General features: G+C 41.8%; 1 protein-coding gene across 1 annotated transcript in view; it reads left to right on the top strand.

Moving 5' to 3' along the window:
* The first annotated feature begins 4925 nt into the window (after positions 1–4925).
* RASA3 (RAS p21 protein activator 3) overlaps positions 4926–20439 on the top strand; it is a 128350-nt gene continuing 112836 nt past the window's right edge. Inside the window, exon 1 of the mRNA XM_053935831.1 lies at positions 4926–5145. Coding sequence (XP_053791806.1) covers positions 5091–5145 — 55 coding nt within the window. The 5' untranslated portion in view covers positions 4926–5090. The remainder of the gene's footprint in view (positions 5146–20439) is intronic.

Below are 20439 nucleotides of genomic sequence, written 5' to 3'. Positions count from 1 at the left end.
TGAAGGTAACTAGTAAGAAAAACAGGTAGACATGCTCTACTTCCTGTACTCAGGGGTCACAGGGGAGATCTTTTCTTTCTTTAAGTGTAGTAACTGCAATGCAATCCGTGGTTTTCCTGATTCTGATGCATAGATCTATTTTTATCCAGTGTGTGAGTGTACCATACATGCATATGTACTGGTACATACACATAGTTCAGTAACAGCCACTTCAGTAGTAGCTGCTCTTTCCCACATTTCTCCTTCAATTAAACTTTGTCACTTCTGTATTATTGTGAAATCTATGCTTTCTTGTCGCTGTTGCTGAGATTTTGCTAATTAAAGGTTTCTTCTTGTTATTATTCTCTTTCTTTTCTTCTTTTATTTAATGTAATGGCCAGAGTGTTTTTCTGCCAGACTAATCATACAAGCAGTTTCACTACTGTTTGGTCATTCCTCTGGAGCTACATCAGATGTGAACTCTTAGCCTGGGGAGACACAGGTAATCACAGACTCAGTCTTAATTTCCTACTTGCATGGTATATTTCTGCCATATCTCACTATGCATGGAGACTGAAGGAAGGACTGCTGCCTTTTCCTGACCAGTTGGCCGGTTCTAGGACTTCAGGAGCAAAAATACCCAGCTACTTTTGCTATCTTCCTGTGAGAGGTATCACTGCAAGGTCTGAATTTACCACTCAGACAGGGAATAGGATGCAGAGGCTCTAACAAAGAATTCTTTGCTTCTCCACTCACTTTACCAGGGATAAATGTTTATTGGCTCACCCTAGTCAGCACAGTTGTCATATCATGCAGCATCTTGACACGGATAGTAGCTGCCTTTAGGCCTGGTACAGATACTATTAGTTAAAACTGTCTGTGTCTTCCTAGAATTCAATTACAGTATCTCAGTCATCAGATCATAGTCTTGCTTTTTATAACAGTGATATTTCCTTAGATTTGTCTTTAATACGTTGTTCCTTCACATAAATATAGGTAGCAGCTTTGTGCTACCCTGGGGATAGAAGGTTCATACTTTGTTAGTTTCTTGCATAATGCAAAAGGAGATTAGAGAGCTTCTTATATTCTGTTTCCTCCCAAGAGAAAGCTATCATGTAGATCAAGAGAGGAAATGATTTCCTTGCTTGGCACAAATGAGTCACAGAAAATGACCTTCTTTGTAGTCTAATTTAGATTCAAGAATCCTCTGAAGAGCTGATAATATAAACCCATATGGCTTGGATGAAGAAAGTTGGGGTAGACATTGTCACTAACAGACTCGTCCACATCTTAAAAAGCAGTATTTCACTTTGCCTAGATTTTTTTGATCAGACTGCTGCAGCTGCACACCTCATGTTGCCTGCACATGTTATGTGTAATATGCAGCTACATATGTGATGCTGCTGCTGAGGTTTCATTTCAGCAATGGAGAAATTGAAAAAGCAGCACACACTCTTTGGTTGTTTTTTATATTGTGTTTAACATCTTTAAAAATACATATTCATGTGAATTTTGAAACAGTGCTTGCATTTGCATTGTTGGACAGTATAACATTTGGAGACAAGTTTATTGCAGAGGAAGCAAGAAGCTTTCAGCTGTATGTCAAGAAAACAGGATCCGACAGAAAAAATAAACTAGCACGCTGATCTGCAGAAACACTGACAAAGAGCTTCAGCAGAAAAGATCTGGTGGGAAACCTGAAGCATAGCTGGACAGAACAGAGAGCTGCAAGAAACCATTTGTAGATTTTCATGTGAGGAATATTAATTTATTCCATGGCAAAAAGGTGCCAGCTTTTTTCCCTATTTTTTCTTGCTATACACTGTTTTTTTATTTACTAATTTTTTGTGTGTTTTTTTAAATGTTGGTCTGTTCCAGTTGTTGTTAATTGATTCCGTAGGCATCTTGGTAGTTTCTGTTATGCTTAAGTGTGGAAGTTGCTCGTGCTTCACTACATTTCAGAGGAAAGGCTGGCTTTATGGTTAAATTTTGCCATAGTTTTCCTGGACATATCTGTGCTCTTGGCAAAGCTGGCCCATCCTGAAAATAGCCTGGAAGTGTAGCCATAGGCAGGTATGCATTCCTAAAGCTGCCCAGCATGCCACTGTGCCCTAACCACACCTTTGGACTGAGATGCTTTCTGATCAGGTTGCTTATGATGGTGGGTAAAGGATTTCCAAGTGTCATGGCTTATGGGCCTCTTGTTTCTCACAAAATACAAATGGGAGTCATGACAGTGTATTTTTTTTTTTTTTTTACCCAGCAAATGTGTTACACCACACACCCTTGTGAGACCAGCGTTAGCACAGGGTGAGGTTGCAAGCAACGCTTGAGGTTAGGGCGTGGGAGAAAATCAGCACCTTAGATTACAAGGTGAATTTATGCTGGGTGAAATAACATTAGATTTAAGATGGTGGGCTTTGACTGCAAATTTGGGTACACATCAAGGGGTGGGGAATTTGATTTTTCTGAACATACAAAGACTGTATTATAGGTAGATACATTATTTCATTTTCTGGGCATAAGGGACATAGATAGAAATGCCATGACTATCTGGAAAGAACACAATGGCAAATTGGGAAGGATAGTCTGTTCAGTATCTGCTGAGAACAACTCTTACAGCAGCAGGTGCTAGGAAGAGAATTGAAAAATTTATTTTTTTAAAAATTACTATTTTGGGGTCAAATTTCTGCAAATAAGAAAAGCTTACAACAGGGAAATGAGGCCAGCTGAAGTCCTTATGTAGCAAACACAGAAATAAAATATTTAATTAAAGATGTCCCTAATATTTAGAGCATGGAAGCAGGTTTCTCCCTGATGCTGTTGAGGAAGATTTATAAAGATCCTCAGCACAAGATACCTTTGCTTATAGCTAAACATTATCCACTTGCTTATAGCTGCAGTTCTTTGTTTGTGCCTGTGTACAACATTGTTGCTTGCCATTTTTCTTTAGTGAAATGGCCCAGTGGGACTGTATTTATTTTGTACCATTATGTTCAAGGAATGTACATGTGTGGTGAAGGAGCAAAAGCAACAGACTTTGTATATTCCTTTTTATATCTGAGCATGTACAGAGTGTTAAACAGACATGTATACCCCAAAATTGTTTGTTTGTCACATCCAGCATCTGAGAGGTAACATCAGGTTAGCTGGTCTGAGACAATGTCCTTCTTAAAATCTGAGCTCTCTGATAAGCATTCTTGTAATTTCTGCTTGTGCTGCTTGTGCTGCCTCTTGTCCAGCTGGAAGGTGAGATAAAAATAGGGGAATCAGAAGAATTGTGACAATTGAAATTTGGGTTATGGTGCAGAAAATGCTAAAGGGAGCACTCAAGGTATCATGGGGGATGTGAAGGATCAGCAGGCAGAGGAGCTGAAGTGTTCCTGGGAGTGAGCTGAGAGCATTACAAAAGAAAAGATGGTACATGGTGGAATGGGTATAATGAGGTTACAGAGGACATTGGGCATATTACAGCGAGGAAGAAGGAATTGCAGCATGGATGCTGGTACATGGAAGCCTGTACTTTGTAAAATCTCTTTAGAGTCCTGTGCTGTAAAAGTATTTTTATCAAATTACATATGTCACTTGGCTATGCAGACAAGGAAGACACAGTAAGCCAGGCAGCTCCTTGAGATAACTCACTGCTTCCTTTTTTGGCTGTGAGCTTGCCAGTTTCCTTCAGTTAGGCCCATACCTGTGTAGGAAAACCCAGATGCCTCCTACAAGCTGCTATTGTAACTCCTTCCCAACTTTTCCTTTGCTCTTCTATATTTCAATACCTCACCTTTTACTTTTTTTCGGTACTAAAGGACATTTATTATATGTTGTGCCTTCCATGATTCAAGCGATGATGGATTGCTCAACGGTTTTCATCAGGCTTGCATGCACCTCTTTGGTGCAGACTTCATACTGCATGTGGCTGATTTGCCTGCTGATTTCTTGCTGTCCTTCATTACTAGCTTTTTAATATATGTATAGATTGTCCTCAGTGAGTTTGCCTTTCTATCACTCCTGAAATTAGAGCTAGAAGAGGAAAGTATTTTTTTTTAATTGCACGCTTGAGAAAGGGCATTTTGTTGTGCTTATCAGACATGTTGAACTGTGATGCGACTGGGCTGTTCTGCATAGGGGTGTTCCAAGCCTCTTTAGGGGGATGGTGACTGCATCAAAGATAATTTGAATTTTTAGTTTTTAAAATAATGTAATCTGTAGATCTCCACTGAACCTTGTGCTCTGCTTTTGCCAGACCTTTAGGGAAGGCCTATTTCAATTACTGACTCTACAAGACCCAAAGTTTGGCACTGAACACTGACACAGGTCCTATTTCTTGCTGTTTAATGTGTAATCATGCAAGTCTGAAATCTGAATTCCCTGCTCTCCCCGTGCAGTCAGGTAGAGCCAGCTTTGCCGCTGATCAAATGGAGCCAGGAGACAGACTGGCCTGCTCCCAGCGCCCAAACGGGTTTGTTTATTTAATACGGGACTTCTTTTCCTCGCTAATGAATGGCTTTCAACCTGGGGCATCGCTAGAGCCCTCTCTTTATGGCTGTGTGGGAAAGAGGACTTGCACATCCCTCCCTCCCTCTCGCCATGACGCCAACGGCTGCGCCCGGCGGCTGGTCCGGGCCGGCCCAGGAGCGGGGCCACGCAGTCACTCAGCCCTTGCCCTTGTCCTTGCCGCGCTGCCCGCTGGGGGTCCCGGCTGGGCGCGGGTGCGGCGGGGCCGGGCCGGGCCGCGGGGGGCGGCCGCGCTCCAGCTGTTGCCGCGCTCCGCGCTCCCCCCGCGCGCCCCCCCCGCCCCGGCGGGCAGCGGGCCAATGAGCGCCGCGGCCGCCGCCCCGCCGGCCAATGAGGGGGCGGCGGCGGGGCGGGCGCTGCCAGCCCGCGGGGGGAGAGGCGGGCGCTGCGCTGCGCTCCGCTGCGCGGCCGCTCTGTGCCTCGCCTGCCCCAGCCCGGTCGCGGTGCGTCCCGAGCCGTCCGGCCGTCCTCCCTCCTTCCCGTCTGGCGGAGCATCTCGCCTGCCTCCTCCTGCCCGGTCCCCGCGCCTCCGCGGCGGCGGGGCTCCAGCACTGCTGAGCGTCAGGCGCAGCGGCGGCGGCAGCAGCACCACCATGGCGGTGGAGGAAGAGGGGCTGCGGGTCTTCCAGAGCGTCAGGATTAAAATCGGTGAGTGCGCGGGGCAGCGGGCAGGCAGCCCCCGCTGGAGCGGAGGGCGGCTGGGTGCCGAGCGCCCCTTGGCGCTGCCCTGCGCTCTGCGTCCCGCCGGGGGAGCGCCGGGGGCGGCGGGGCGGGCGGTGTCCGCGGCCCGGGGGGGCTCCGCGGGGCCGTGCGGGGCGAGCGGCCGGTGCTTGGGAGGCGGCCGGTGCCGCGGGGACGGGCGGGCAGCGCCGTGCGTCCGGCAGGCGAGCGGCACCGGCGGGAGTCCGGGTGGCGCAGGGTATTCGAAGGATTTCGCGGGTTTTGTTGAGGTTTTTTTTTTTTTTTTTTGTTGGGGTGTTTTTTTTTCTTTACTTTTTTTTCCTTTTTCATTTTTGTTGCTAAGCTGCGCTCTAAAAGTTTGAAGGCGGCCACCGTGTCTCAGCACTGTGTGTCGCTGGCAGAACTGGTGTGGAGCTGGCCCAAAAGCGGCTGTGTGCAGGAGCCGCTGTGTCAGCCCCTTCCCTCGGCGAGGGGGACAGGCAGGGGCTGCTGTCGCTTCCTCAGGGCTTCTCCGACTCGCGCTTTTGGAGATTCGCTCCTCTTCTTGTGTTGAGCGAGTTCCAAACCACATTATTAGAAAGTAAGCGACAGATGTCAGCGAGCGGATTAAACTCTCCCTGGTCGAGTTCTGAGTGTGCCGGCTGGGAGGGAAATCCCTCGTTTCCGTAAGACAATCGGTCCCACATGTCGAGCGAGCGGTTCTCCTCCCGGGATGGGGCGCGGGGGCTGCGAGCTGCAGGGGAAGTGGCGAAGTTCAGCGCCGGGCTCACAGCGGTGGGTACCGAGGGCGTGTGGCTTCCTAATAAAGCTCTTGAAAAATATCCCTTTGCGTTTCCCTGCGTTCGGAAGCAAATTTGCATCCACCAATTGGCGTGGTAGATGAAACTGAAACGTGAGATTACCTAGAAAATCTCATTATTAGATAGATTTCAAAGAGACCATTGCTAGGATCGTTTCCTCGTTTATTGTCAACAGGTAGTTTAGTCATAGCAGTTTTTAAGAGCTAAAATTTTATCATATAAACTAAAAATTATGTGTTCGTTTTATGTTCTCGTATACATCCAGAATAGAGATTTAGTAAGACTACAGAGTATGGTCGGAGACTTGCTCTCTGTCTCTTTTCAAAAGAGGGGAGGGGAAAACAAAAAAGGTCTTTTCACAAGGGAGAAATCCGGACACCATACGAATGATGATAGTGCAAGTTGTTTCCATCTGGTGATTTTTAGTAAAAGGGCTAAGAACACGTCCCGCGTATAGGATGATGACTTGTGCCTAAGCTGTTTGAGTTTCATTATTTGGGGTTTTCTTGAGAAGAAAACAGTGATGATCTTATACCTAAATGATTGAATTCACGAGAGTGTGAGAATTTGTTTGAACTGTTGAGGAGATCGAATACAATAACAGCTGCAAAAGTCTTGAGATTAATCTCATTATGTCGCGGATTGAAGTTAATCCTGCTGCTGACTTCAGCTGTCGGAGCGGAGCCCCTGTCAGACCTAAGCACTTGATTCCAGTAGAACTGCAGCAAGGATCCCCGCTGTTTTTTAGGCTGGATAGCGAGAGGAGAAGGCGCGAGCATCCCGGTGCTTGGCTTGTGCCGTCGCAGCGGAAGGTGTTTCCCGGAGGATGAGGACAATGCCGCCGTTCCGCCGCTGCCCGGCAGGGGGCGGAGCCGAGCGCTCCCGTCTGCCCGCGGCCGGGGGCGCGCACCGGCGGCCTGGCAGCTCCGCCGCTTTCTGCCACTCGTGCTCAAAAGTCACACTCCCCTCGGTAGCTGACCGTCTCTTGGGAAATTTTCACAAAAATAGGAAGTGGCGGGACTGCTTTGATGGATTGAGGAAGTAATCCTAATCAGATTGGCCTCGTAAAGCAATCCTAATCTTCTAGAATTTGTATCTGGAGCTTGTAGGCTCCATACAAAGAGTCCTGTGACTGGATCTGAAGGGAGGTCGCAGACTCGCAGAGCTGTTGGCGTTGGAAGGGATCGCTGGATATTATCTACTGCAAACTCCCTGCCAAGGCAGGGTCACCTTATACAGCATGGGTTATACAGCAAAGTGTCCAGGTGGTTTTTGGATATCTCCAGAGAGGGAGACTCTATGACCTTTCTGGGCAACGTGTTCCAGTGCTCTACCACCCTCAGTGTAAAGAAGTTCTTCATGTTGAGATGAAACTTAACTGTGTTTCTATTTATGGCCCTTTCTCCTGATCCTGTTGCTGGACACCACTGAAAAGATGGTGAACTCTGGAAAAACAGTACTTTTTTCAGCTATTCCCAATAGTACATTTCTTTTAGCAGTTCCCATTCATGGGTGTCTTGTAGTTTTCTCTCTTTTCTAGCGACAGGAGGTTTTAATCTTTCAATGAATGGGTTAAGAGAAAAGTTATTTGAGGGCAAAAAGCTAAGCCATTTTCCATTTTGGTTTATCATGCTGAAGAAATGGTCAGTTCTGTTCTTTGTGAGCTTGTTTCATAGCCAAGCTCATCTCTGACTTCAGATATTCTGTGCTTGATCTGATAAGACATTTCCTTCTCTGTAGTACCTCTGCTGGCAAATCATGAATGGGGACACTGATACACAGGTGTGCCTTAGAATAAATAGGATGAAATGTAGGATTGATTCTTTGAGGAATCAGTGCAAACAGAGTGGACACCCATGTTGGCGTTCCTCTTTTAATGGGAGGCAGATGCGGTTGGGAGGCTTCTGGCTGTGCAGTACATCTGTAGCCTAGAGATGTTTGAATGCCCTAAGGTAGTGTACTGCTATGGCTGGCTTGTCCTGTATTTCCAAGAAGCTGCAGGTAAATGAAGGCATTTTCTTCTACTTCTGTAACTTGTTTTTTTGGGACCGATAGGCTGCATGGAATCAGCCACATTAAGCTAGATGGGTTATTACATTGTGGATCTCCTAAGTGCATCTGTGTTCTGAGGAGTGTTGTTTCTAGTCATGCTTGGACTTAGCTTGAGCCATCTGTCTCCTTTTTGTGAAAGTGCTGAAACAGTTAAGTTTTGTAGGAAGCTGTGTTTGCCTCACTCAATTGAACTGACAGTGGTGTGGCAGCTCCTAAAGATGTCTCACTGAGATGCTGAAGTTGGGGAGCAGCAGTGTCGATGTGGGTACCAGTGTTAAGAGGAGTTGTTACTGTGCTACCTCTTGTCCACTTTCTTTTGTGGTTAGTTGAATTGAAAGAAATTAATGCCTGGCAACTTCTGCTCATGTTGCAAGGAAGTAATGTACAGTAGAAAGAAAAAAGTAATACTTGTGTTAAAGAATGTGCTGTTCAGATGTCTAGTTGAAATTGATTTATTTTGGCTTCCCATAACTGAAACCATTGTGCTTATGTCTTTTTTTTCCTTAATTGAAAATTATTTTTACCGGAATCCCTTATACATAAACAAAACAATGTGTCATGTAAGACTAAACAAACACTTCCTATAAGATTGCCACTTTGAGGAAGTGTGCAGTGCTGATATTTCCATGAGTCAGTGTTTCAAAACCTGAAAGGAAACAACATAAGGCTCTATGGCTGATGATTGGCTGGAAAAACTACAAAGAATCCTTCTGCTTAACAACATGACTTTTGTTGTACAGTTAATATTTAATAAATATGCTGTACTTAATTGCTACTTTTTTCTCCTTAAAAGGCATCAACTATTCAACTTTCAGTTGAAAAAATAAAAGCTCATGTTTAGCATTTCTGTTGTTGAAAGCTGTATGCTGGCTAGCAGAAAACCTGCTGCCAGATTTTACTTTGTGAAATTGTTTATACTTGGAAAATCTAAAGAAACAGCTCGTTTGTGAATTTTCACTTAATAAGCTTTTCATGTCCCTAAAATCTAGTTATACTTAGGGGCATTTGGCTCTGCTTTAAAATAGTATTTTTTCTAGCAGTAGTAGCGCTTGTTATAGTTCTTTCTGATAGTTTGAAAGTAGTAATTGGGGCTGGAGGATGAGAGCTTACTGGGGCTGTAATATAATGAGGAGGACCCTTTGCTCACTGTACTTTTGAGCTGACAGATAATAACAATCCACTTGTGCACTGTGAGCACTTGTTGCAATTTAGGACATTCATAAACTTTGAAATCTTTCTTTTATCATCTTTTAAAAGGGCCATTTTGTGGTTACAGGGTGTTGAGGCCTTAGTCTAAAATGTGGGCATTCCAGTGGCATAAGGTATCCTTAGAACTAAGTGTGAGCAGAATAATGAAGCAGTGAAGTATTTGTAATAAAAGTTGGCTCCTGACTGATGTAGGTTGGTGCTTCACGCAGAGCTTACCCTGTTCTAAACTCGCCCCATTTTCTAGGAACTGGAAGACCTTGTTTATGTCCAATTGACAAAATGAGGATGGTTGGTCTGTAGATGTGCCATCTCTTTGCCTCATATTCTTGGTGTGCCTTCTTTACTAATTAATGGAGAGCTAGGTAGTTTTAAGACACTGTGAAAGCAGAAAAACTTGTGAAACTGAGAGTCTTGGATGAAGTCAGGCAGAGTACTTAGTTAAGTGCTAGTTTACTGTGTTTAAGCAGGTCAGTTGCCAAGAGAAGGTATTTGCAAGCTTTCACCATTAAACTTGGTATGGAGTAAATGTTTGAGAGATGTCTCTGTGTTTCCCAGGCTAAGAAGGAACTTACCTTGTCCCTGACAAATTTAAGTCTCCCTTAAGTCTAATAATACTAAGGTTGTTCAGGGAAATGCATTTTATCTTGATAAGATGTCCCTTTTAATGTTGTCTGCTGGGATTTAGTTCCTTAAGTGGTTACTTGTAGAAGTAATTACGACTCAGTATGTTCATTGCATAATACTGTAAAAGGATTTATTCCCCTTTAAATGGGGCACAAGGTTGTGGAGTAGATATTTTTAGAATGAGAGAATTTTTCCCAGATACTTTTTTCTCTCTCTCACACTATATATATATTTATAAAAAATGGAAAATTATTATTTAGGAAGTGTGAAATGTTTCTTATAAAGATAACAATGTTTTTTTTTCCGGTGTTTCTAAGTTAGAGGACCAAGAAGTAAAGAAAGGAGGAAAAGCTATTTGCATCTCACCCTGAATATATTCAAGACTTCTCAAGATCTTTTCTTCACATTAAAAAGTTGACAAGTACAGCTTAAACTGATGTTGCATAGGAAAATAAAGTGGCAGCTTAACGTTCTTATTGGTTGACTGTGGCAATGCTCATTAAGGCTTGAGTCTCACAGGCCATGGAAGGTGCAGAATAAATTATGCAGATTTGTCACTGCTGGTTCAGTATTTGAAATTGCTAGATGTGGTGGTGGTGGTTGTATTCTGACCAGCTTGTCTTCAGTGTGCTGAATGGAAAAGGTCTGGGACCAGTGCTGTTTCTAGAGGCAGAGTGCTGTGGCTGTTTATGGACTGTCAAGAATAGCCATGGCTGGAGCAAGACCGTATTTTCTGAGAGGAGGGAACAGAGGTAGCAGTGGAAAATGCTGCAGTGAATGTAGTTTTGAAGAAATAGAAGATGCTTGTGTTTGGGGCTGCCAACCTGATAATCAAATTCCATAGCATTCCATGCATAGCCTTACTTTCTTTTAAAGTAGAGAAGCATTCATATATGAGTGGAAACCCATGTGTTTTGGTTTTTAGAGTGTGTAGAGGTAAATTCACAGGAGTGAATCTGTTAAACAGACCTGCTCAGGGCCTCTGATGCCAATAAGCAAACTTGTTACATTTTTTGGTCTTCTTCTGGAGTTGGTACATTTGAAAAAATCTGTTATTTAATCTGTCTCATGAGAAATATTTTCTTGTCTTTCTGGAAGTTGATTGTCTGGTGGTCAGAGTACCAAATGCTCTTACATAAGGACATATAAGTGCTGGATATCTTTCTCAGTTTTCCAGAAAATGCTTTTGGAAACTTCATTGCCTTGAATTACTCTTCAGACTGATTAATTTTTTTTTTTTTTTTTTTACTATTTTACTATCATTGGTTAAAATCAGATCTTTTAGTTCTGAAATTGCTAGGTTAGTTAGATGCCAGTATCAGCTTCTCCTGCTCTGTTTTTATGTGTCTGTTCTGCCCGATGCTGTTCTTTATGTAGTGCATATTGCTTTGATTCTGTTTGATAGCTGCAGTCCAAAGCATGAAATCATTATATGCTCACCCAAATTAGTACCTTGGTGCTGTTGGGAAGGCAGATCTTGTCTTTCCCCTTCCCTACTCATGTTGCTCCCAGCCTTGAAGGGCTCTTTGCACACCTGCTGTTGACTGGTGCTCCTCTGCTCACAGGAAAGAAAATCCAGTTCAATTTGCAAAGCAGAATCAAAGAATGCACGTTTTCAGGTTTAGTTTTCTTCCATTTTAGTGATCTGTGCACTCCAGTGGTTGTCAGAGGTGTTCCTGGACAAGTGTCTGAGATCTTGACTGGGAGTGTGCGTGTGTGGGAAATGGGAGGGGACAGCAGGTACATCCCTTGCTTTCACGTGTGGGTACTGGCAGCATCATGACACTGCCTGACTCCTTCTGTGCTCTTCAGTTCACTCCCTTTCCTTACTCTAGGTTTTCTTGATGGTGCTGTATTTGTTAGCTGCCAGTGCACACCAGCTTGGTCAGCTTCTCTGGAGAATAAATGTTAAAAATCCAGAGAGAATGGCAAGAGGATTGTCTGACAAATTGATGTATCTGTATCTCTGACCTTCTGTTTGAGAACTACTTGAATCTCACCCTTGGTGCAGGAGCCTTAGCTGTTTATGAAAGTTTAGGTGTTTTAGTTGGTATTACAGTCACACATGCTGCCCCATTTCTCCATCACACACTTGTCTTTTAAAGCTGAGGCACCTAATGTTGATTATCATATTTATGCTTAACAGAGCTTTCCCCTTTCTCTGCATCAAAGCAGGATTTCTACTTAATGCACTTATGTTGTCAAATGCTCTGTTATCATATGAAGTCATTTGTTGCACTGATGCTCCTATTTAAGGAAGACCTCATGTAAACACTGGACAGTGTTGCCTACACCAAGATTAGAAAATACATTTGAAAAACCTCATCAGAAATACCTTTGATAGTATTAATCAGGTTAAAATTCCCTCTATTCTTTCTCACTGACTGATCTCCATTACAGGAGTGTAAATTAGGAATAATTCTGTTAAAGCCAGTAATTGTACTTCTCTGAGAGCTGAATTAAGTCTTTGAGTATCTCATGTAGCAGTTTTTTTTTCTTGGAGGAGGTAGAGGGGGAAAGGATGAGGTAAAAACCATTTTGGGTTGTTAAGGAGTACTTAACATTTCTCATGTTGTTACAATGCACTTTGCAAGCGGATGTGTTTGGGGAATAAATCTTACAGCTGGCTCTTGTGAGAGCAGGAAGCCTAGAATAAAATCAGAGGCTTGTAGACTTGGCTGCATACTGTAAAAGATGCAAATATCAGACAGTTGCATTGCTCAAATTGATCTGACCAACAAATGTTCAGCCAAATATGTCAAAGGAAAATTAATGTGTGTTAGTGGACCATTAATGCTTCTGGGGAGCAAGTCACCTAAGGCTTATATTAATAGTCAAAACATGCATTATTAAATCTTAATGCTGTGCTATTAAACTTTCTTATATTATTTATATTATTCTTATATATTTTGTGATTACACCAAGGAAAAGGTCAATCTTGGAGTTAATAACAGGTTATATTTTATTAAATTGAAAAAGTATTTGTGGACTTGCCCATTCTAACCTTCTGATTTTACTGACATTTGCTAAACCTTATGAAATGTCTGTTCTTTAGCAGTGTCTGATTTTTTTCAGTGTGGTGACTGAATTTAGGACCCAAATAAAAGCTTTGTTTTAGAGTAAAAACAAAGCAAATCTAACTTCCTTCCTCCCACATCCTAACCTCTACCAGGGGGAAAGGAACTTCCCTGAAACTTCACATGTTGTTTTCCTCCTATAGAAGACTTTCTGGGTGAAAGTTTTGCAAAATGTGATGTGAAGCTTCAAAACTATGGAGAATTGGAATATTTTCCCTCTGTTGTCCTTTCTCAAATTTTAATGAATCATTGCCAGCTGTAAAACACTTCATATATTCAGTGGAAAACTTGAGGTCTTTGAGGGTTATTTGGTTTTTTCCCCCTTTCTGCCTGAAAGGGAAAAAAAAAATAGTGTATCTGTATTTTTGAAGTTTCTTGAGGGAAGAACACAAATGTTGAAGACTTTTGAGGCTTCTGATTAATGTTTCTGCTGTTCAGTTTCCATTCCAGACCTCACAAGTATTATAATTTTTTTCTACTTCACTAGAGACTTGTGCATTTGTGTGTTATTACCTCTCAGGGAGCACTTGGGCAAAATGAAGGTTCCTTCATTAGCCCAGCAACTGAATCGTGCTGTTCCCTGTTGCTGAGGTGTGTAGCTGTGACTGCGTGGCCATTGACTGAAATGGATTAGGGTGATGTGATGGTAAGAGGGTTTCAGTTACTGGTAGGTTTGAACAGGTAGCATTTGATGCCATGTTTAATTTGCATAAATATTAATGTACTTTTATATGCTGCATCAAATTGATGCAGATCAATTTGAGCAATGCAACTGTCTGATAGTAGGTGGATGAATGTTAGGTGAAGTGTCTCAATTCTTCCATGTGCAACAAATGAATGAAAAGTCTCAAAGCTGGGCAGAACACCTATTTCTGTGATAAGGGGAGGAGGGGGACACAGATCTGTGTTCCATAAGATGCGTGCTTCATGCTTAAGCTTTCTTCTCATATGTTACAGTGACTTTGAGAGGAAATATACTTGTCTGTTTGTCTCTAAACTTGTTACTAAGAGATTTCAAAATCCCTTTAGAAGAAGTTTGCATTGAAAGGCCTGAGTTTGGGTTTCAAAAAAAGGAAGATGAAACATAGGAGATGTTGTGTTACATAGGGAGCAGAAGGGTGTTTGAACTTGTGAAGGAGTTTTATTTCCAGGATTTTTAATCTGGAGTGTGTTTTGGTTTTTTTTTTTTTTTAATTTTTTTTGTTTGGTTTTTTTTTTTTTTAATTTATAGATGTAGGAATAAAAATTTTAAGTGACTGATAACTCATTTTATAGCAATTTGCAAATTTAAATTCCATTCAGTTCCAGTTGCATGGAAGGCATGTAGTATAAATCAACTTTACTGTTTTCAGAATTTTCCTTTTGAGTTTCATTCAGCTTTAATATTCCAAGTATTGGAAAATGGACAACTTGAAATACTTTATTTACAGTTGTGCTTCTGTTATGACTGTTTATACAGATTTCTTATGTTTAAAAAAAGCAACTCAAAAAACCAGATGAACTGGTAGCTGAGTTTTAAAAATAGGAGGGAAGGGAAGAAGTTTATTACTGTTTCCAATTCCTTCTAAAAATATTTCTGTTTACAAATTGTTTACAGCTACTTACTTTTGTTCAAGAACTCTAGAAGAAAACAGTTAGTGGTAGCTTTTTACAAGGCTGGAGTTGATTCTTGCTTGTATTTCCCAGCTGGTGTTAGAGTACATCTGGAATCTATGAAATTCCTTTCTTTGTTCCTCATTTCCTGTTTCATTGAGTGCTACAGTGCAACATTCTGAAAGCTATTTCTCTTAGTATCTTCTAAGATGTGCATTTTAAACCAATTAGTGAGTTCTTAAAGGTAATTATATGTGCTTGTGTTTAATGGTGTAATTGAACAGTGAAATTGAGCTGTATTATGAAACTTCTCAGATGTTTTGTTGTCTTATTTCACTGAAAAATAGTTTTGTTGATTTATCTGGCTGTCATTCAGCCTGTAGAACTGTAGGAAGGAGGGTGGTAGAAATAGAAGAAAAATCTAGTAGATAGTACAAAAGCTGCCTTTCTTAGTCTCTCCCTCCCTCCCTCTCTCCATCCCCCTGCCCAGGAACAATCACCAGTTTGTAATGGAAAATTAGATCTATTTTGCAGGGGACACAGGGTGTGACATCCTACAGTTGCTTTTCGATTCTGGTTTGAAAGGCTGGTGACTGCTATAGAACACAGCCTTGGAAAACTGAGCTCTGACACTGTGGCACAATGTGAGAGTTGTGTGTGTCTAAAACCAAACCAATCCATCCTCTCCAAAACAGCCATTTTTAAGTTAGGTTTACTGGTTGGGATAGCATTGTTGCAGATAATTCAAAGTCGGTAAAAAAGAGAGGAGATGCAATTTTCTAAGGGAATTGCTCTCATTTTTTTCAAGTTGTTCTGTTAATCCTGAAAAAAATTGTGCTTTTATGAATACTTCATGTATCTGAGTGGTTGCCCCAAGTTTTCCAGAAGAAATGCAAGTTCTTCATAGTCCAGTGGTCTGCTCTTCTGTTGTTGCCATTTGCCAGCTGTGAGTGTTGTTTCTGAGATTGCAGCTTTCGTTCTTCATGCTGTCACTAGTCATGAAAACTCTGTAGTTGTACAATATATGTTCAAAAACTTTACAAAGCACCTGCTCTTAAGAGGAGACTTGCATTGGAAGCATTATTTTTTCTCTTTATAAATGCACTTGTTGATTTGCTTTCCGTTCCATTTTTGATTTGTGGAATATCTCTGAAATGGCAGCATTTGCTCTCATAGAGAACTTAATAATTGGGAAATATTTATCTTATTTTTAGCTGCTTTTAATACATTTTAGCAGAGATAAGCAAGGAATGCTAGCCCTGAGACCTGTCACTCCTCTACAGATCTGATCGGTACAATTTTTTGTCTTCCTTTGGTTTTTTTTCCCCCAAATGTCCCTGACAGCAGGTATATAACTGATTACATGAAATAGGTTGTATAGTTGCACACTATATTTTTTCTACGTATTGTAAGGAGCTGAGGGAAGAACTACTTGTTTCCCACAAGGTATGCAAAAATAGTGACAGAATTATGAAACTGCAGCAGCTGTGTCTTTCAGCATGTTATATGGGTACAGAACCATTTTTAAGGTTCTCATGTCTTCTCCACTTACACAGTAGTAATCGTACTGCTCAGGGTGTCGGAGAATTTGCTAAACCCAAAAGCCATTGTGCTCTGTAGGGGATTATTTTTGCTATTAGCCTGTATTATGCCCTGTTTCGGGGATGCAGTAAAGGTCCTAGAAAACTTGCACGTGCTCTGCTCAAGTCAGAGAAGCTGTGCTCCTGTAAATTTTGTGCACTGTTGTAATTGTCAGTAAGGTCCTTGTCTTGGATCTATGCAAATTCTCAGTAGCCTAGACCAAGTCTGGTCCTAAGAGACATCCTTCAGCGTACTTATCCCTGCAGCACTGGTTCATTAACCTATTAGTTCAGTTCCTCAAATGATAAGTTGCATTTTACCTCCAAGAACATAATGTTCAAGTTCTGAGTTTTGTGTAAAGTAATCCCTGGTAGATAAGAGAAAGGACCCATCAGCTATTTCTGCAAATGTTCTGTGGCCCGTTCCTCTTTATAAACTTGTAGTCACGTTTACAGTGTAGATATTTCATGTTTAGGACTTTGGCTAATGTTGCATAATATTCAAATTTCAAATTGTTAAGATAGCTGAAGAACCACATTTGTGCTCTGTTAGCATTTTTTGCTCTAAGTGTAAGATAGGAGTTGACCAGCACTAGTCTTACTTCTGTAAATATTTGTCTTACCCTGTGTTTGTAGATTGTTCCACATAATTAATTTTGCTGCATACTGATGGCCAGCAGCTCTTGGATGACTCTGCTTGACCACTGTGAACACCAGAGTTCCCATAAACAGGAGCTCCAGGTAGTTGCTGCAGAATAGCCTTAGGTGCTTCAGAGATGATGATGGCCTAGAAAGGAGGTCCTGGTGAATGGTCACAAATCCAACCCTGTTTAAAGCTGGGGGAACTGTTGGTGTCCCTTCCCTCTCCTACTGATGTGTAGAGCCAACCTCTGTGCTCTGTGGGGTGGTGCCTACAATGGTCTTCAGGAAATTGGTGTTGCATGTTAGAGTTGAGAGGAACTAGATTTCAAGATAGTGTTCCTCTCCCTACTCCCCCATAGTTTTTTATTTTTTAGGCCTACTAAGCAAAATTGCCTGAGAGGGAGGGAAAAAAGCTAATTTTTATTCAGACCAATATTCCTGCCTGTCTGTTTTTGAATGGTGATTCTGTGATTTTTGACGGGGAATAAAAAGTGCCTGGGGGAATTTGGAATGTTGCAATAGAGCAAAATCATTTCAGTAAAAGTGAAACTCTTAACAGGCTGATAATTAGTGTGATTTGACACCTGATTCTGTGACAGTATTCCAGAAAGTTGAGAGTTTGAAAGTGGAAAAAAAAATGAGCTGAATTACTTTTAAAGACAGCTTCAGTGTTAGATATAACCAGTCTCTGTAGCAGTCTAGTGGAAATTTTTGTTGTTATTAAAGTTTCCTGATAACACCTGCAAGTTATTAGTATGCTGGTGCCCTGCTTCTGGTAATGGGAAATGGTCATCTCCTCCTGGGAGTACCTTGTACTGCATGCTCTTGAATATGGGCTTCACTTTCTTGTGCAGAGCGAATCTCTGGAATTAAGCTCTATTTTTCTCATGGTCTGGTGGACTCTTATTCAGGTTTAGTTGTACTGTGTCCAGCCTTTTTTTCTTTTAATGTTTGATGGCTGTTTGAGATATAACCAGAAGTACTGGATGAGGTGAGGTCTCTACTTCAGCACTACCATGCACACTGCATTGGGAAACATAGGAGTAAGTTCTGTGCTTAACAGCCCATGCACAGTGGCAGAAAGAAATGGGGTCAGGCATGAATATCTTATCCAGGAAGGGCTTAGAATCAAATAAGGGCTTACATGTCTGTGAATTAGTGCCAGGCTGCAGATAGGCCAAAACTCTTCTGGCCTCGCATGGGGTTAACGCAGTGCTACAGAATGTGATCTGAAAAACCCACTACTTGTGTGGTGGGAAAACACTGGATATGGGGCTAGGTCAGATTCCCTATTGCTCTCCTGAACTCCACAATACGAAATGTGGACAAGAGCTTCTACCTCCTTCCCTCGAGTATGGAGTCAGTAGCAAGGCAGGACCTTGTAGCTGTGCCTTAAAGACAGGACAGGAATTTGGTTCCCTTTGTACTTCTGCAGGAGGCACTGATGGTGATTCATCGGTGCTTTTGTTGTATTGTAGGTATAATATTTGGTGTCTTCAGTGTCATGGTGAAATGCTAACACATTTTGCAGTGTATGCATCTTCTAGGGTATCAGCCTGCAGGAGATAGAATTGGGATATTTCTCTTGGGGTAGGTTGGGGTTTTGACAGAGGCAAAGCACAGTGCACTTTGATCTAGTGCAGGTGTCACGTGCATTTAGTTGATTTTTTTTCTTGTTATTTTGCCATTGTTTTGGACATGGATGCATGCTTTTTTTTTTTTTTTTTTTTTTTTTTTTTTTTTTTTTTTCCCCTGACAGAGTGTTTGTAGCTTCTCTGACCTCTGTGGTACACCTGAAACCAGCTGTGCTGGAGTACTGAGCCTCCACAGCTGTGGGGGGAACAGGGTGTGGGAAGGATGAGCCATAGCTCAGCCACCGTGTGCCTTTTTTTTTTTTTTTCTTTTCTTTTCCTTTGCATTGCTTTCTGTTTGTTGAATGATAGTTTTCATTTGGGAACATGAGATTAGCACTAAAATAGGCCAGCATAGGATGAAGATGACGACAATATAAAGCTTCTAAACATGATTTTGAGCCAATGGGTCAGCTTTACTTTAATCAGGATTTCAATTTTTTTTTTCAACAATCATTCAAGTAAAATCTTTAGAACAAAATAGCTTAATATCAAGACTATGTCCAAGTATTTCCTTTGAGGAATGGAGCACTTAGTTGGATTTTGATGGGGACTAATGTGAATTCTGTTGTAGGGCTGTGATTGAGATCTCTCGGGGGGGGGGGGGGGGGAAGGGAAGGAGGTTGAGACTTCTGTAAATTAAAACTAACTTAAAAGGATGCTGCTGTACATGTTCTGTGGTATTAGTGATGCCTCTGAAAGATCTTTAGTTACACCCAGGCTTCAGAATCACATCGGTAGTATGGCTTAGCTGTAGACAGTGTAATCACTGTGATACAAAATTGGTTTGTAGTCTTGTAATAATCTAGATTGGGTGGTTCAGCCCCAAGCCTTCAAGACATAAGACAGTAAGTTTGACCCGGCCCACTTAATTCATTTTACAGTCTCCTCAGGTGTAATTTTTTAAGTTCATAAATTGCCTAATTAGCCTTAATAATAAATGAGTTTTTATGCTAATCATTTGAAAGACAGCCTGATTTAGGAAAGTCACTGAAACACATAGCTGCTGTTCTGCCTGTAAAACAGCCTGGATGTTTGTCTCACTGTGACATTATGGCATCAGACATGTGTCTTCATTCATGTTCCTGGCAGCTGGAAGCAGTGTCTAAAAGGCTTTTATTGTTTACCCTTGTCTGCTAAGTACCGGTGAGCTTCCAGAGTAAAACACTTGAAACTGAGGGTTACCATCATGAGGATTGTTCATTTTGATCTTGAGTCCCTTTATGTGCACAAAATTCTTACCTTTACAGGATTATATGTTTACTTTTAAAATAAAAACACTATACTGCTTTCAGGATGAGTGGTACTTGTGTAATGAGTAATTATATTGTTATTATTTTATTATTAACACTGCCATCATCTGTATCTTGCTTTCCACCATATGTTTAGTCTACACCTGCTCTGGCATTATTGTTGAGCCCTTCTGCTGCATTCCTTACCATACAGTGGAATTTTTAATCATACGGCCTTTTTTAAGGTTGAGTTGACTTTCTAAAGTAGGGGACAGGATAGAAAAAATGGTATTTACCAGTCATGGTGCCAATTTCCATCTAATTCTACATCTTTCTGGAAGACAATTTTGTTGAAGTGGCAAGGATCTTGGACCTGAATATGTATTCAGCCATTGTTATTCCATGTGGGCAATCTTCTTTCTTCCTGCTTATTCATTTGTGATGTGCTTTCCCCTGCTGCAGATGCCTCACAAGCACCTCTGCCAGCTATACGTAGAGATGGAATCAACTGGCTTTAGCTAAGCAGTGCTGGAGTGATGAGAGAACCCTGCCAGGGGAAGGGACAGGGGAGGACAAGCAGGATTCTGTTTCTCTGCCTAGCCAAGTCTTGCTTCCTTCCTTTCAAGATCCTGTTCTTGTCAATCTGCACTTTGAGTCAGATGCCTTCTGTGTCTTCCTGACATGATAGGGCTTTTGCAGTGAAGGTCCTGCCTGGCATAGCCAGGATTGGAGAAATGAAGTGCAGTACGAGAGCGAGTATCTCTTACAAAGATCAGAAGAGATTCTGATTTCTGTTCTCTGGGATTTTGGGGGATTTTTAT

Source organism: Vidua chalybeata, chromosome 2 (genome assembly GCF_026979565.1).
Source record: "Vidua chalybeata isolate OUT-0048 chromosome 2, bVidCha1 merged haplotype, whole genome shotgun sequence".
In the NCBI taxonomy this organism is placed as follows: Eukaryota; Metazoa; Chordata; class Aves; order Passeriformes; family Viduidae; genus Vidua; species Vidua chalybeata.
Note: the sequence above shows the minus strand (reverse complement) of the source record. Positions and strands in the feature narration are given on the sequence as shown.